The 17,839-nt window shown below is 40.4% G+C and overlaps 3 protein-coding genes across 3 annotated transcripts; 1 reads left to right on the top strand and 2 right to left on the bottom strand.

The window, feature by feature from the left end:
• Nucleotides 1-2,310: 2,310 nt before the first annotated feature.
• Nucleotides 2,311-2,528, bottom strand: LOC134198937 (uncharacterized). Its single transcript, XM_062668734.1, has one exon. It carries the CDS (start codon nucleotides 2,526-2,528, stop codon nucleotides 2,352-2,354), a length of 177 nt encoding a protein of 58 aa, XP_062524718.1. The 3' UTR covers nucleotides 2,311-2,351.
• On the bottom strand, nucleotides 2,311-3,967 carry LOC101736060 (large ribosomal subunit protein mL53). Its single transcript, XM_004930057.4, has 3 exons — nucleotides 3,717-3,967; nucleotides 3,158-3,285; nucleotides 2,311-2,697 (listed from the first exon to the last, which is right to left on the bottom strand). Exons 1-3 carry the CDS (start codon nucleotides 3,860-3,862, stop codon nucleotides 2,537-2,539), a joined length of 435 nt encoding a protein of 144 aa, XP_004930114.1. The 5' UTR covers nucleotides 3,863-3,967; the 3' UTR covers nucleotides 2,311-2,536.
• A 3,858-nt stretch (nucleotides 3,968-7,825) lies between these two features.
• On the top strand, nucleotides 7,826-17,507 carry Ago1 (argonaute 1). The gene is made up of 14 exons (NM_001102461.1): nucleotides 7,826-7,844; nucleotides 7,985-8,319; nucleotides 8,426-8,626; nucleotides 9,073-9,316; nucleotides 9,403-9,625; nucleotides 9,812-10,057; nucleotides 10,682-10,847; nucleotides 12,146-12,270; nucleotides 12,492-12,676; nucleotides 13,465-13,631; nucleotides 15,171-15,319; nucleotides 15,880-16,057; nucleotides 16,665-16,856; nucleotides 17,199-17,507. The coding sequence occupies exons 1-14, from the start codon at nucleotides 7,826-7,828 to the stop codon at nucleotides 17,505-17,507; spliced, it is 2,739 nt and encodes a 912-aa protein (NP_001095931.1).
• The last annotated feature ends 332 nt before the right edge of the window (nucleotides 17,508-17,839 follow it).

Below are 17,839 nucleotides of genomic sequence, written 5' to 3'. Positions count from 1 at the left end.
CTCTTATTGCACTAACAGGGTTCCGTCTTCATGGAAGAACGCCCACGTCCACCCTATCCCCAAGAAGGGTGACCGGTCGGACCCATCGAGCTATAGGCCTATCGCGATAACTTCCTTGCTTTCCAAGGTGATGGAGCGAATTATAAATATACAACTCCTGAAGTATCTTGAAGATCGCCAGCTGATCAGTGACCGACAGTACGGTTTCCGTCACGGTCGCTCAGCTGGCGATCTTCTTGTATACCTTACTCACAGGTGGGCTGAAGCCTTGGAGAGCAAGGGCGAGGCTCTTGCTGTGAGCCTTGATATCGCGAAGGCCTTCGACAGGGTCTGGCATAGGGCACTTCTGTCGAAGCTACCATCTTACGGAATCCCCGAGGGTCTCTGCAAGTGGATCGCTAGCTTTTTGGATGGGCGGAGCATCACGGTCGTTGTAGACGGTGACTGTTCTGATACCATGACCATTAACGCTGGCGTTCCACAAGGTTCGGTGCTCTCCCCCACGCTTTTCATCCTGTAGATCAATGACATGCTGTTTATTGATGGCATGCATTGCTATGCGGATGACAGCACGGGGGATGCGCGATATATCGGCCATCAGAGTCTCTCTCGGAGCGTGGTGCAAGAGAGACGATCAAAACTTGTGTCTGAAGTGGAGAACTCTCTGGGGCGAGTCTCCGAATGGGGTGAATTGAACTTGGTTCAATTCAACCCGATAACGACACAAGTTTGCGCGTTCACTGCGAAGAAGGACCCCTTTGTCATGGCGCCGCAATTCCAAGGAGTATCCCTGCAACCTTCCGAGAGTATTGGGATACTTGGGGTCGACATTTCGAGCGATGTCCAGTTTCGGAGTAATTTGTAAGGCAAAGCCAAGTTGGCGTCCAAAATGCTGGGAGTCCTCAACAGAGCGAAGCGGTACTTCACGCCTGGACAAAGGCTTCTGCTTTATAAAACACAAGTCCGGCCTCGCGTGGAGTACTGCTCCCATCTCTGGGCTGGGCTCCCAAATACCAGCTTCTTCCATTTGACTCCATACAGAGGAGGGCCGTTCGGATTGTCGATAATCCCATTCTCACGGATCGTTTGGAACCTCTGGGTCTGCGGAGGGACTTCGGTTTCCTCTGTTTTTTGTACCGTATGTTCCATGGGGAGTGCTCTGAGGAATTGTTCGAGATGATACCGGCATCTCGTTTTTACCATCGCACCGCCCGCCACCGGAGTAGAGTTCATCCGTACTACCTGGAGCCACTGCGGTCATCCACAGTGCGTTTCCAGAGAGCTTTTTTGCCACGTACCGTATCCGGCTATGGAATGAGCTCCCCTCCACGGTGTTTCCCGAGCGCTATGACATGTCCTTCTTCAAACGAGGCTTGTGGAGAGTATTAAGCGGTAGGCAGCGGCTTGGCTCTGCCCCTGGCATTGCTGAAGTCCATGGGCGACGGTAACCACTCACCATCAGGTGGGCCGTATGATCGTCTGCCTACAAGGGCAACAAAAAAAAAAAATTGGTTCACCTTTCAGTGGGCCATATTCCCTTAGAAATAAAGTGACACTCTACAAAACTTGCATACGCCCCGTCATGACCTATGCAAGTGTAGTGTTCGCTCACACGGCCCGCACTCACTTAAAATCCTTCCAAATTATTCAATCCCGTTTTTGCAGGATAGCCGTCGGAACCCCGTGGTTCGTCAGGAACGTCGACCTCCATGACGACCTGGACTTAGAGTCCATCAGTAAGTATCTTCAGTCGGCGTCGATGCGCCACTTCGATAAAGCGGCACGACACGAGAACCCTCTCATCGTGGCCGCCGGTAACTACATTCCCGATCCTGCGGACAGAATGGAAAGCAGTCGACGTCGCCCAAAACACGTCATCTCGGATCCTCCCGATCCACTAACGGTGCTTTTAGGTACTTCAAGCACCGGTCACCGTTCTCGTCGAACCCGTCACTTGCGACGAAGGGCTCTACGAGTAAATTAACTCTCAGACACAGCCCACTGAGGTTCTCGCCGGATCTCCTCAGTGGGTCGCGTTTCCGATCCGGTGGTAGATTCTGCGAAGCACGACTCTTGCTAGGGTTCGTGTTAGCAACGTCATCAGGTTTGAGCCCCGTGAGCTCACCTACAAACGTTAGGGTTACACTGAAATAGCCCCTAAGGCTATAAGCTTAGGTAGGAAAAAAAAAGGGCCATATTAATATCACCTTCAGCCTTCAAATGCAATACAAAACAAGTAGGTAATACATACAATGATATAATTTTAAAATTCCCTTTTCATTATATAGGGACAGGATTAATAGAGTGAAATTTTTTAATAAATCATTATACTTTAATTTAAAGGTTACAATCTATTCTACAGGTTTTATGGTAATGAACCTGGACAAAACAAAGGCAACTAAAATTGTAGACAACACAAAAAACGTAACAAAAACATAAAATGTGTCTTCTGAGAATACATCAGTAAATGCTGGTATTTGACGATATATTTCTTCAATGACATCTAGGTTTCCTTTAGGTTTTGCCATCTCTGCTTTTATTTTGTTTTTGTCTTCTTTTTATCTGACTTAGTTTGTAGTGTAGTTGGTGGTAGTTCTACAGGTGCTAAAGAAGAAATGTGCTTATTCAATAATTGGAGAATTTCAAGACAAGTAAGATTCTCACTTCTTAAAGTCACTTTCTGTATTTTTGCAGTTGCTGAAACAAAATAAATATAAAATAAAATAATAATTAAATAAGTAAATAATTTAGTGTGCAGATACATTTATAGTGTTGATTGCTGGCTTGTGCCATAATATTTTGGAATGTTTCATTGTCATACACATTATTTAACAGATGCACTTAAATTAGAACAATTGTATCTTGAGAATATCAGAAAATTAAAAGATGCAGTATGGTTCCGACACAATTCACTATTGCAGTTACAATTTGCAATTGTATGTGACATGGGTAAATTCAATCAAATTATATACTTTGAAGTCTACTTCCCATTCTAATTTCTTGAGAATGTGTTTCTTCAATAATAATTTATATACTGTATGATTGTTAAACTGCAAATAGATGTAAATACCAAGATTTGAACCTGTACATTTATAGTAAAATGGATTGAATTTTGGTAAGCTGGAAGAGAAGAACTGATAAATAAAATAAGAAATACCTGCAATTGCAGGCAAGAGTGTTATTTCTACTGTTGGCTCACTCCTGTCACACAACACTTCGGTCTTCACAGAGCAATTGGGATTTGTGATTGCTATTTTAGGTGCACTGATGTAATGAGCAAAATTCCTGAAAATTACAGCTCGAATGAGACTTAAATAAATAGCACACATGCATAAGTTCCGCTCCAACAATTTCTCATTTATTATAGTAGTTTTTAATCAGTCTTAAAAACAAAACAAAGCAGGCGTGACTTCAGCAGTTCATTCATCAGTTACCGCATAATCATAATATTTACTGTATTTTGGTAAAGTTATTTGCTATTTGCTTTGTTTTATGTTGCTTTAAAACGCTTAAGGGTTAAGCGTTTTAAAGCAACACTTAAGAAAACATTCAATTCAGTTCCAATTTTTTACTATAAATCCAATCTTTAGCTTGTAGGTTACCGATCTCCTTAGATTTGAGTAGACAAGGTTGTAGGCATATAAATTTATAATTAGAAAAGATAGGATTTCAATAGAAGTGCGGTAAACATAGATTTATCGGAATAAAGAAATTACCTTGTGTGAGTTGCGTTTTCTCCAAATGGATCAAATTTTATGGTAATTTTTTTAGCAGCCTTTAAATTAACTGCTTTTAGTTGTTTTCCAATGGCTGAAACAACACCTTTGGATCTTCTAATTGTACCGCTATACGGAATAGACATTATTTATTTCCCACAGGAATCACGGAAATCGATACTACCTACCACAATATAGTATTTAGTCTATGACCAAATCCAATTGACCACTTTTTTGTTCAATTGTATCAGCAAAGAGGGCATAGCCCATTCAGCCTTGTATATAAAGTGCAAAAAATATCTGTTACATAAAAGTGCAATAATACAATATGAAATTAATTTGAAATTGAAAACGAATCTCGAGCTCAACATTGACAATTTGGTAAAAAAGTCCTAATGGAATTCCATGTGTTAACCTTGTACTTACTGTGATCTGGAATGCCAATATCTCCATAGATTTTGATATTAAAATCTTTTGATAAGCCTGTTTCTAATTACAATTTTAATACAAAATAAGTTTTTAGTTCTAAATAAATAATAGTATTGGTTCAAGTGGCATGTTCATCGGACTTTTAAGTTATTAATGTCCAAATATTTTGTTCTGATAATTTAGAGAAGCTGCTGGTAACAGACAGGCTGGTAACAGGCCTCTAGGTCCTATAAGAAGGCTATTGCCAAGGCGAAGTCGGAGCACGTTGCCAGAATTGGCGAGCGACTGAATAGCTATCCCTCTGGGAGCCGTGCTTTCTGGTCGCTGGCTGAGGCTGCAGAAGGTAACTTCTGCAGGTCTAGCCTTCCACCACTGCGTAAGTCCAATGACAGTCTGGCTCATAGTGCGAAGGAGAAGGCTGACCTTCTGGTCAAGCTCTTTGCCTCATACTCGACTTTGGATGACGGAGGAGCCACGCCGCCCAACATCTCCCGGTGTGACAGCTCCATGCCTGAGATTCGCATCACACAGCGTGCGGTCAGACAGGAGCTTCGGTTTCTTGATGTCCATAAGTCGAGTGGGCCAGATTGCATCCCCGCAGTGGTTCTAAAAACATGCGCCCCTGAGTTGACACCCGCGCTAACGCGTCTATATCGCCTCTCGTACAATACCAACAGGGTTCCGTCTTCATGGAAGACTGCTCATGTCCACCCTATCCCCAAAAAGGGTGACCGGTCGGACCCCTCGAATTACAGACCTATCGCGATAACTTCCTTGCTTTCCAAGGTGATGGAGCGAATCATAAACATCCAACTTCTTAAGTATCTTGAGGATCGCCAGCTGATCAGTGACCGGCAGTACGGTTTCCGTCATGGTCGCTCAGCTGGCGATCTTCTTGTATACCTCACACATAAATGGGCTGAAGCCTTGGAAAGCAAGGGCGAGGCTCTCGCTGTGAGCCTTGATATCGCGAAGGCCTTCGACAGGGTCTGGCATAGGGCACTTCTATCGAAGCTTCCAGCATACGGGATCCCTGAGGGACTCTGCAAGTGGATCGCTAGCTTTTTGGATGGACGGAGCATCACAGTTGTCGTCGACGGCTGCTGCTCCGATACCATGACCATCAACGCTGGTGTTCCACAAGGTTCGGTGCTCTCCCCCACGCTTTTCATACTGCATATCAATGACATGCTGTCTATTGATGGCATGCATTGCTATGCGGATGATAGCACGGGGGATGCGCGATATATCGGCCATCAGAGTCTCTCTCGAAGCGTTGTACACGAGAGGCGATTAAAACTTGTGTCTGAAGTGGAGAACTCTCTGGGGCGGGTCTCCAAGTGGGGTGAACTGAATTCAGTTCAGTTTAACCCATTGAAGACACAGGTTTGCGCGTTCACTGCGAAGAAGGACCCTTTTGTCATGGCGCCGGAATTCCAAGGAGTATCCCTGCAGCTTTCCGCGAGTATCGGGATTCTGGGGGTCGATATTTCGAGCGATGTCCAGTTTCGGAGTCATTTGGAAGGTAAAGCCAAATTGGCCTCTAAAATGTTGGGAGTTCTCAACAGAGCGAAGCGGTATTTCACGCCTGGACAGAGACTTGCGCTTTATAAGGCGCAGGTCCGACCTCGCGTGGAGTACTGCTCTCACCTCTGGGCCGGGGCTCCCAAATACCAGCTACTTCCATTTGACTCCATACAGAAACGGGCTATTCGGATGGTCGATAGTCCTGCTCTCGCGGATCGCTTGGAACCGTTGGGTCTACGGAGGGACTTCGGTTCTCTCTGTGTTTTATACCGCATGGTCCATGGGGAATGCTCTGAGGAATTATTCGAGATGATTCCCTCATCTCCTTTTTATCATCGCACCTCCCGCCATCGGAGCAGAGTTCATCCATATTATCTGGAACCACTGCGTTCATCGACAGTGCGTTTCCAAAGATCTTTTTTGCCACGTACCATCCGGCTTTGGAATGAACTCCCCTCCACGGTGTTTTCCGAGCGCTATGACATGTCCTTCTTCAAACGAGGCTTGCGGAGAGTACTTTATGGTAGGCAGCGGCTTAGCTCTGCCCCTGGCATTGCTGACGTCCATGAGCGACGGTGACCACTTACCATCAGGTGGGCCGTGTGCTCGTCTGCCTACAAAGGCAATAAAAAAAAAAAAAAAAAAAAAAAAAAAGACAACATGTGGATGAAGGCTCAGAGGCAGAAGTCTAATGCACTGGTCGGATCAGATAGGTTCCGCTCTCAACACTTCAGTCCATGCTGCTATTCACAAAGACGAGGATAGGCAGGAGTGGCGCAAGATAATCCTTTTTTTTTCCTACCTAAGCTGGTAGCCTTGAGAGGCTATTCCAGCGTAACCTTAACTAGTAGGTGAGCTCACAGGGCTCAAACCTGACGACGTTGCTGACACGAACCCTAGCAAGAGCCGTGCTTCGCAGAATCTACCACCGGATCGGAAACGCGACCCACTGAGAAGATCCGGCGAGAAACTCAGTGGGCTGTGTCTGAGAGTTAATTTACTCGCCGAGCCCTTCGTCGCAAGCGCCGGGTTCGACGAGAACGGTGACCGGTGCTTGAAGTACCTAAAAGCACCGTCAGTGCATCGGGAGGATCCGAGATGACGTGTTTTGGGCGACGTCGACTGCTTTCCATTCTTTCCGCAGGATCGGGAATGTAGTTACCGGCGGCCACGATGAGAGGGTTCTCATGTCATGCCGCTTTATCGAAGTGGCGCATTGACGCCGACTGTAGATACTTACTGATGGACTCTACTTAGAGTGAACTTTCAGGTCGTCATGGAGGTCGACGTTCCTGACGAACCACGGGGCTCCGACGGCTATCCTGCAAAAACGGGATTTAATGATTTGGAATGATTTTAAGTGAGTGCGGGCCGCGTGAGCGGACACTACACTTGCATAGGTCATGACGGGAGGACAATCCAGGAGAAAGTTATTAGAGAAGTTATTAGTTTGTTTGTATTGAATAGGTTCCGAAACTACTGAACTGATTTGAAAAATTCTTTCACTGTTTGGAAGCTACACTATTCCCGAGTGATATAGGCTATTTTAATCTAATTTTTTTTAATTAGGGATCCTTACTTAAACTCCAATAATGTAACCCAAGGTGTAAAAAAAATTCCTAAAATATTTTACATAGCGTGCCCTGCGAAAACTATTGATGATAGAATAAAATAATAAACTACGACTTTGCAAAACACATTATTATTTACAAAAAGTGTCGCGACAGCCTATGTCTAACTATTATAGTTATGCCGCAATAAGTGTTCTTTTATTTTAAAAAATAAAACAACGACAAATATCGTTGAATTTTTTGTGAAAGACCCGAGTGGAGCCGGAGTGGGCCGCTAGTTTACAATATTCGTTGAGTCAGGTCAGTCTCTTTTCGTCCTTGGGCTTTTGCCTTTTGCAGAACGTCGAAAACAATGTATAGTTTACTTTTCCTGTGCCTGACGAAAAAAATTATCAAAATTGATCTATGTCTCTCACTGAAATGTCATGTAGGCTGTTCATGTCAAACGAAATCATCAAATTGTAAAAGATCCAATCTGAACTAAATTAAATCAAAACGTTTGCACTTAACAGCTTTTCAGCACGAGGAACCTTTTTATGACTTTGATTTTTAAGATCCTGTTCATCCGCGTAATATAACAGGATGTACCCCGTTGGTCAACGTAAGTATAAGAACACACGAGGATGCATCACTCTTTGTTTGAGTGCCCCAAATAATAATACTAGAAGATTAAATACAATATTAAAACGAAAATATCTTGAATCTTGGAAAATGTTAATGCAAGGGTTTATTTCGATGTAGCTCCAGCGGGGGAGACGAGTGGTGGGGCAGTAGGTGTTGCAGGAGCCGTGGGTGCACCTGCTGGCACGCCTGGAGCAGCGCCCGTAGCTCCGAGCGCTGCACCAGTTGGAGCACCGGCCCCAGGCGTGGCAGGTGGTGCAGCAGGTCTGCCACTAGTATCTCCAGCAGCAGCGGCGCCTCCAGATCTGCCAGTGCTAACATGTCCTCGACGACCAAACCTTGGCCACGAGGGCAGGCCAATAATGCTGAGAGCAAACCATTTTCAAATATCAATGCCAAGAGGGTTTGTTCATCACTATGATGTGAATATTCAACCTGATAAATGCCCTAGGAAGGTAAAAAAAGAATTACTTATATGACTAAACTTTGACTGTGAAAATTTGTGTTTCCTTGTAATTTACCTGATATATATCCTAAAGTAACCTGCAAATTGCATTTTAGGTGAATAGAGAAATAGTTGAGACAATGGTGCACTGTTATAATAAAATATTTGGAGCCCTCAAACCAGTGTTTGATGGAAGAAATAATTTGTACACAAGAGACCCTCTTCCCATAGGAAATGATAGAATGGAATTAGAAGTAATTTTACCTGGTGAAGGAAAAGACAGAGTGTTCCGTGTTACTATTAAATGGGTAGCTCAGGTAAATCATGATTTTTATCAAAGTTTATTAAAAGGTGTGATTGCTTAATCAAGTTTAACCAGAGAAGACTTACCCCTGGATGGTTGTTCATGGTACACGTATGAAGATGAATACACGTATAATCTCTTGATGTTTCAATTAGATTGTAAAGTACAAAATTCTTAAAAATATTAATAAAAAAATTAGACTCTCAGAACTTTTAGGACCTAAGAAATACTATAAACAGACTTATTTATAAGGAATTTTGTGAAAAGTACATACATCCCAATGTCCCTGATGTTCAGATGTTTTAAGTAAGAAATGCTAAAGAAATTGTCACACTGACCTTTGATAAATACCATATGTGCTCTTTGTTAATGAAATTATCATGTCTGTCTGTAAAAACAAAAAAATATATTAATTTACTTGTTTGCATACCATGAAAAATGCCCAAAATATGATTTTAGGTTTCATTGTTTGCACTGGAAGAGGCATTGGAAGGTCGCACAAGACAAATCCCTTATGATGCAATCTTAGCTCTGGATGTAGTGATGAGACATTTACCATCAATGATGTATACCCCTGTTGGACGCTCATTTTTCTCTTCACCAGAGGGATATTATCATCCCCTTGGTGGTGGACGAGAAGTTTGGTTTGGTTTTCATCAATCGGTGAGACCAAGCCAATGGAAAATGATGCTTAATATTGATGGTATGTATACATTCTATTATTGAAATAGACATTTCACCTAATGATTTTCACAAATAATATAACACTGTTTTTTTTCACTATTACAGTGTCAGCAACTGCTTTTTATAAAGCTCAGCCCGTTATAGAGTTCATGTGTGAAGTTCTTGATATACGAGATATTAATGACCAAAGAAAACCATTAACAGACTCACAGAGAGTTAAGTTTACTAAAGAAATTAAAGGTTTGAAAATAGAAATCACGCATTGTGGTACTATGAAGCGTAAATACAGAGTGTGCAATGTGACACGTAGGCCTGCTCAAATGCAGTCGTAAGTGATAATATATACTATTACCATATACATATACCTTAAACAATATATATCATGCCATTATTTCAGACGTTAAGGAAAAACAATTTTTATCTATTCCTGAATATATGAAATCTAAATCAAAATACTCAGTTTTAAGCATGTTAAATATTTAAATTTGAATACAATTTCCATTATTCATTTCAGTTTTCCTCTTCAACTAGAAAATGGACAAACAGTAGAATGCACAGTAGCTAAATATTTTTTGGACAAATATAAGATGAAGCTTAGATACCCTCATCTGCCATGTTTACAAGTAGGCCAGGAACACAAACACACATACCTACCTCTTGAAGTTTGTAATATTGTTCCGGGACAGAGATGTATAAAAAAATTAACAGATATGCAAACATCAACCATGATCAAAGCAACAGCACGTTCCGCTCCAGACAGGTGTGTACCATAAATTATTATAATTATTATTATTATCATCAATTATTATACTGTCTACTGATTAAAAACAAAGTCTAATAAATTAGTAAGTAATTACTAATATTTATATGTTTTCTAATTCATCCAAGTAAGTTTTATAGTATATTTTTTTACAAAGATGATGAAAAAACTTACAGCCCACTTCTTGTTAAGTAGCCAATCAAGCCTTATAGGCATCATTCTGGGATTTGGCTGCCACCCATCTTGCTACAGTAGGTCGAAGCCTTTACTTTAATGGTGGTAGGACCTCTATATCTCAAGGTAGGTGGCGCTTTTACGTTGTAGATGTCTATGAGCTCCGGTAACCACTTAATAACCATGTGGGCTGTGGGTTCGTCCACCTATATAAACAATAAAAAAAATGCATTGTATACTGGTCGTATGGTATGTATCTCAGTAGAATTAGGTACTGAGACTTATATAATGCTATTATGCTACCATACATGCTCAGAACATACACAAATTCATAAAACAAGCAGGTTTGATTTTTAATTAATGATGTCATTTTTTTGTCATACAATTCATTTGAATTTGTTGTGTAAGTTTCTTGCAGTTGTTTTATAATTTGCAAAATTGTTTTTAAAGGGAGAGGGAAATCAATAATTTGGTCCGTCGAGCAAACTTCAATACTGATTCGTATGTAAAAGAATTTGGGCTAACCATATCCAATAACATGATGGAGGTTCGCGGCCGAGTGCTACCTCCGCCGAAGCTGCAATATGGTGGTCGTGTGTCCTCACTGGGTGGACAGGTAACTAATCCTCATCTTATCTTATACCTTTAAACAAGCAATTCTTGTATATATATAATCTGAATCTCGGAAACGGCTCCAACGATTTTCATAAAATTTAGTATACAGGGGATTTCGGGGGCTATAAATCGATCTAGCTACGATTTATTTTCAGAAAATGTTGTTTTATTCGTGTTTTCAATAATTAACTCTTCCTGACATCTATTGGCGAATAATAATACTATTTTTCTTAATTGAGGGCAACTAACCGCTTTAAAGACACAACAAGATGGCGTTATCAAAAAAAAACCCTCTAGTCATCATCTAGTTACATTAATAAGGGAATATAAATTAATTTATGTGCTAGTGTTATAATAATACCTCTACAAAAGATTTCAACGTTTGCAGATTTGTACCCATTCCATGCGTTTACCAATTGTTTATCTGATTAAGTCGTGATTTTGATTTGAGCTCTTTTAGAAAGGTTTCCATTAGAAACTGTTAACATGCGATTGGAGTGTGTGGGAGTAGTTTTCATACAAGAGGTGTATTTCACATGTTTAATGATAATGACAGCAAAGTTTGTCTGGATTCATTAGTTCATAGATGTACCCATTATGTTACTTAAAATTAAGCAAGTACATTCATGATTTGAACTCAAAAGAAGAACAGCTGCAACCCTTTCATTGAATGTTATATTTAAAATGTAAACAGGGTATAAATTAATTACATTATCATGTCATGACAAAAGCTTACCAATGCTTCCGAACAGTTTAGAAAGAACAGAGAAAACTTTGCAGACTCTTATTTTTAAGAAAAAAAAATTATTTCCTGCATCATATTTATAAAATAATGTAATCTGCATCAAATAGAAAATTCACTGGCTATGCCATCTCTAAATCAGGATCAAGGATGTGGCTATGCTAATTATTATCCTAATTCTAAGTTACCTACCTACCAGGTGAAATTTGTAATTATAATTCTTTTTTTAAAAAGTGTTTATTGATTTGCAATAGACCAATATCGTTTATTCCCAATTTTTTTCAACAAAAATGCTAATAGAAAAATCTGACCATAAATGTGGTAATTTATGATCCAGTTTTAAAATGTGTTTCATGGAAAATCTAAAGCAAGATTCAGGAACTGAGAATTTATGAAATCATGACTGAAAGTTCATTTAAAAATGAAATAAAATATATTAGTAACTACTGTCTCCATATTAAAAAAAAACGCAAACGCCTATCTAATTCTCGTGAATTATCTATAAAATCGTTTTGTAAAAAAACTTATGGTTTTTACATTATACTATTTTCCCACAGCAAGCATTACCGAATCAGGGAGTTTGGGACATGCGAGGAAAACAGTTTTTTATGGGAGTCGAGATAAGAGTATGGGCGATAGCATGTTTCGCGCCACAAAGAACAGTACGAGAGGATGCTCTCAAGTAAGACAATTTATAAGTTTTTTTCTTCTTTTTTTTTAATGCCCTTGCCGTCGCTCATTGACTTCAGAAATGCCAGGGACAGAGCCAAGCCTTTGCCTACGAAATGACCTATTTACCAATAAACAGTTGAAGCCACCGGTTATGTTAAAATTTTAGTGGCATTGTAATTTATATATGTACTCTTATAAATCCATATTTAAAAGTAATGTTTATTTCACTAGGAATTTTACTCAACAACTTCAAAAGATATCCAACGACGCTGGCATGCCAATAATAGGGCAACCCTGTTTCTGCAAGTACGCTACAGGGCCAGACCAAGTGGAGCCTATGTTTAAATACTTAAAGTCTACATTTGTGCAGCTACAGCTCGTTGTCGTCGTGTTACCAGGAAAAACACCTGTCTATGGTAAGAAAAATATAATAAATTAATATTAAATTATTATTTTTTTTTAAATAAAATTAATATGAGTATTCTTTTACAAATTAATTATTATTAATAATGTATCTACTAAGAAAATATGTGGCACACTTAGACAGTGTTTCAGGTAACTATCAAAGTTGTTAATGCCGTAAAAAAAGTAGTATTTTGTTATCCTGAGCTGAAATACATTTTCTCAACATTTATTATTTAATTTTGTTGGAAAAAAAAGTCATGCAAAAGGATAAAGTAAAGTTATGTGATGACGACAAAAACCGAAACAAGTTACACTAGTATTTTTTAATATCGCCTTTCTGTCATGAAATTACTTCTGGGAGAAATGACTTATTTGAAGGAAAATTAAGCTAAAAAGCTAATAGTTTCGAAATTACTAGAATTTAGATGTAAACAAAATGTGCTTTTACCAACCCTTGACTATTGTTTTACACACGCCGTAATAAACACTAATTGAGCGAATTATGACTACACAAACGCGTATGGGAATAAAAAACTTATGACAATAAAAAAATGTCTTTCATAAACACAGGCTTTCCGTCTCCACTATGCTTAATTAACTCTTTAATAACAATCGACTTGAACTGTAAAAAGCAATTAAGAAATCGAGTGACAAGGCTTAACAAAACACAAATTACATTCATTATTGCAAAGTGCCGTCGTTCCCTTACAATGGTTAACGGAACCCTATACCCTTTTGGGCATACCTGGTATAAGTAAATCGAAAAAATGAGAAAAACTAAAGTATAATTCTGTTACAGCCGAAGTAAAAAGAGTTGGTGACACAGTATTGGGAATGGCAACTCAATGTGTACAAGCGAAGAACGTAAACAAAACTTCACCGCAGACCCTCAGTAATTTATGTTTAAAAATTAATGTTAAACTGGGAGGCATTAATTCTATTCTCGTTCCATCTCTTCGTCCGAAGGTAAGGTTACACCGCGCGTTGACTGACGTGCCGGAATCGGTATGCGATTCCATGGTACCAGACTCCAACGGCGATTAATCTCGATTTCTCTAGTACTTATTCTTTTTGTAAGTACTTTTAAAGCATAAGATTTACAATGTAGAACGGGGATCCTACAGATATTGTAGAAAGAGCATTGTTTATTGAATCATTGTTTTATTAATGTCTTGAATTTTATGAAATAATTCCATTACACATCAGTTATGGTGACCGGAACATTGTTATAAAACCAATTAGTGCAAAGTGACTTCACACTTTTGCCCGTTCATGGCTTAGAGTGATAGGTAGGTCGAAGAGATTGTATCAGTTACACATTTAAAGGTCTCATTGTTGGTCATCACGTTCATTAACTAAGGCTGAATTGTGGTAATGAGGGTCGATTATTTCCATGTCGAAGGTTTGTTACAACAGTGTAATACGATCATCCATGAAAATTAAGAAACTTTTATAATTACTGGCTACAGAGTACGTTGTACCCAAATTGTACCCAAAGGTAACAGTCGATAAAATCTACGTTGGTGTAACAGTCGATAAAAATCTACGTTGGTGTAACAGTCGATAAAAATATACGTTGGTGTAACAGCCGACCCTCTATGCTGATCGAATGCAACATTGATCGTGCCGATTAGGCTGTTGACCTATTGCTGAAATTTTCAATTCCAAATTTTTTATTCATTCACACACACATCAGGGCAATTATTGTTGATCAATTTTTAATTTACATCGATCCAACTTCTAAGGCTTATGATCTTCGTTCAACCCGTGAAACTTTTCTACAGTTGTTATTAGAACGCATGTGGAAGTGTAGAACGACATCTAGTGGCGTTCGGTTGCAACCAACAAATTAGTGTATGTTGTTACCCTGATGTACGGCAGCCGTCGCTCATGGACATCAGCATCGACAGCAACCTAACGCTACCTCTTAAATCGTTTGAAGGATATGTCATAATGTCATTCATCACATGCGTCATGAAGAACATTATTAGAGCGAGATAGATAGAAGTGGTCCGTAATAGTTTATCTATATATTAATACGTGAAGCAAAAACTTTGTACCCCTCTTTACGAAAATTGCGCAGACGGAAGAGTATGAAATTTCCCACACCTATAGAGAATATAGAGAAGGAGTGTAGAATGTTAATATTTTTGTTAATTATGCATTTTTATTTATTAAATCGATAAAAAAACATTATGCGCACTACCGTGTATTTGACACGCACACGCATGCATACTCTTTGTTTTTTGTCAAACTTTTCTTATTGCTTATAGTATGTGGCCAAATTGAGTATAGAATAAATATTGTTTGTCATTATTAAGATTTGTCTAAATAAAGTGTAGTCTTAGCGAAATCGGTGACTATAGAATTTTAATAGTCCTTGACAATAGAATCTTAATAATGTTCAAACTTATAATTTCTATTAATTATAGTCGAATTTCGACTATTGGGGGGGGGGGGACTAGTTCTTTTTAACAGTCTAATTCTGTCGTTTGTGTCGCGCAGGTGTTCAACGAGCCCGTGATCTTCCTGGGCGTGGACGTGACGCACCCGCCCGCCGGTGACAACAAGAAGCCTTCCATCGCGGCCGTCGTCGGCTCCATGGACGCGCATCCGTCGCGGTACGCCGCCACCGTCAGGGTACAGCAGCACCGGTAACCAGCCCTTCCATATTACGTAGTCGTATATTATTATTTCCCTACCTATTCGCCGGTAGAGTTGTTCCAACTACAGTAGATTGGCGGGAATAGAGACTAGAGTTAGAATAGGGACAAATCTGGGATGTCACTTTTGTTGTTGTTAGATTTGAATTTGTTGAACTGAAAAAAACGTTTACTTAGTGTTTAAGAATGTTAAATAGTTTAATTAGTAATTTTTTGCTTAATTCGCAAGAGCAAGTTTCCTTAAAGATACATCATATAAGGTCTATTCAGAAATTTATAAAACGTAAAATAAATTTAGTACTTTAGAAGTAGATTAGTGGAGCGTGTTTTCCAGTTCGAATCGGGAGGTACCACCGTCCTACCAATTATATTGGTGCAAAACAAGCCATACAGATTTTCTTCATTACTAGTTTCACACTGCAATAAAACCTAAATGAAGGTTTTTAAATTGAGCCCTGGGAATCGCTTACGAACAAAGCGAGCTGTGAGGTCATACGTGAGGTCTTTGACCATCTACGCGAAAAATTATATTCAATAAAATCCTTTTACAGGCAAGAGATAGTTCACGAAATGAGCAGCATGGTCCAGGAGCTGCTCATCATGTTTTACAAGAGCACCGGCGGATTCAAACCCCACCGGATCATCATGTATCGCGACGGCATCTCCGAAGGCCAGTTCCTGCACGTCTTACAGCATGAGCTGACTGCTGTGAGGGAGGCTTGTATCAAGGTCATTATTATTTTATTAATCATTTTATTGACTTTACGTTTATTCATTATTTTAACCCAATCATTATCACTTATATGTTATTTTATTTATGTCGTGAAAAGTGCAGTATTACCAAACAAGTTTTGAAGGCTGGGTGCTACCTCAGAACAAGACATTAATTGATGTACTTTAATGCAGAGGTTACATAAAACAAACCGTTTAGTAAATATAATTTCATACGTAATACTCTGTTCGTAATAGTCATCTGGATAGTGCCTAAGTTACTTTTGTACCTGGTGTTTGAGACAAATTTTAATTATTGCTTAACTATAAAGATGTTTCTTTATTATGAATCGTTTATTTAAAGTAATCGCCTATAATTATATCTTCCAGATTAGGATAAAGCTAAGAGTTTTATCTTGTTATTATTGTCATACACGCGGGAAACCATATAAGATACGACCAATTCAATCGAAGTCGGATCTCGTGACTCTGTGGCTAATTAAGGTCAATGACCTAAATAATAACATTCGGGATAATTGTAACCTGTACAAAAGAATGTAACAACGTACTTTATGCTACTGAATAGTTTCAATAGTAGTCACGTATAATATCATATTGGTTACAGCTGGAAGCGGAGTACAAGCCGGGCATCACTTTCATCGTGGTACAGAAGCGACATCACACGCGGCTGTTCTGCGCCGACAAGAAGGAGCAGTCCGGCAAGTCCGGGAACATCCCGGCCGGGACCACGGTCGACCTCGGCATCACGCATCCCACCGAATTCGATTTCTACCTGTGCAGTCACCAGGGCATCCAGGTACGTGCCAATACGATTCAATCGGCCGTTCTCTAATCTGGTATACTGATGCTAGGACCTCTTCTGAGTCCGCGCGGGTGGGTATCACCACCCTGCCTATTTCTACCGTGAAGCAGTAATACGTTTCGGTTTGAAGGTTGGGACAGCCGTTGTAACTATACTTATAGTTGTAAGAGCCGCGCTTCGCAGAATCTACCAACGGATTGGAAACGCGACCCACTGAGAAGATCCGGCGAGAAACTCGGTGGGCTGTGTTTGAGGATTAAACAGCAATGCGCGCGTATTGAATTGACTGATACTAAGTAACTAGATGGCATAGTGATGTTGTTGTGTCGCCGACAGGGTACGTCGCGGCCGTCGCACTACCACGTGCTGTGGGACGACAACCACTTCGGTTCGGACGAGCTGCAGTGCCTCACGTACCAGCTGTGCCACACGTACGTGCGCTGCACGCGCTCCGTGTCCATCCCGGCGCCGGCCTACTACGCGCACCTGGTCGCCTTCCGCGCGCGCTACCACCTCGTCGAGAAGGAGCACGACTCGGGCGAGGGCAGCCACCAGTCCGCCTGCAGCGAGGACCGCACGCCCGGCGCCATGGCGCGCGCCATCACCGTGCACGCCGTCACCAAGAAGGTCATGTACTTCGCCTAACGCAGACGACTCATAGAGACATATCTAACGAAACACAAACGTTCACTCCCAACGTTCCGCCGTCGATTGTATCGCGGAGAAACAGTTCTCGAACGTCAAGAAGGTCATGTACTTCGCCTAAAGCCGACGGGTCCGCGCGCGCCCCGCCAACTCAAACATAATTCGACGCTTGACAGGCAAACGTGACTAAGCGACAATAACTGCTTTGTACATAAACGATAGGCAATAACCGCTATCGATGCGCAAAAAAAAAAAATATTTCTAGGTCTATTAAAATCATATCAATCCCACAGCTAGATTCGTTAAAATAGTATAATAGTAGTAATAATAAT

This window comes from Bombyx mori, chromosome 5 (genome assembly GCF_030269925.1).
Source record: "Bombyx mori chromosome 5, ASM3026992v2".
Classification (NCBI taxonomy): Eukaryota; Metazoa; Arthropoda; class Insecta; order Lepidoptera; family Bombycidae; genus Bombyx; species Bombyx mori.
Note: the sequence above shows the minus strand (reverse complement) of the source record. Positions and strands in the feature narration are given on the sequence as shown.

Bases quoted from the DNA above. Each gene is read 5' to 3' on its own strand.
- LOC134198937 (XM_062668734.1), bottom strand. From the start codon at position 2,528: ATGGCAAAACCTAAAGGAAACCTAGATGTCATTGAAGAAATATATCGT.
- LOC101736060 (XM_004930057.4), bottom strand. From the start codon at position 3,862: ATGTCTATTCCGTATAGCGGTACAATTAGAAGATCCAAAGGTGTTGTT. The intron at 3,286-3,716 runs GTAATTTCTTTA...TGTAATTTTCAG, and splicing joins GAAAACGCAACTCACACAAG to GAATTTTGCTCATTACATCA. The intron at 2,698-3,157 runs GTATTTCTTATT...ATTTTGTTTCAG, and splicing joins ACTCTTGCCTGCAATTGCAG to CAACTGCAAAAATACAGAAA.
- Ago1 (NM_001102461.1), top strand. The intron at 8,320-8,425 runs GTAAAAAAAGAA...ATTGCATTTTAG, and splicing joins CTGATAAATGCCCTAGGAAG to GTGAATAGAGAAATAGTTGA. The intron at 9,626-9,811 runs GTAAGTGATAAT...TATTCATTTCAG, and splicing joins AGGCCTGCTCAAATGCAGTC to TTTTCCTCTTCAACTAGAAA.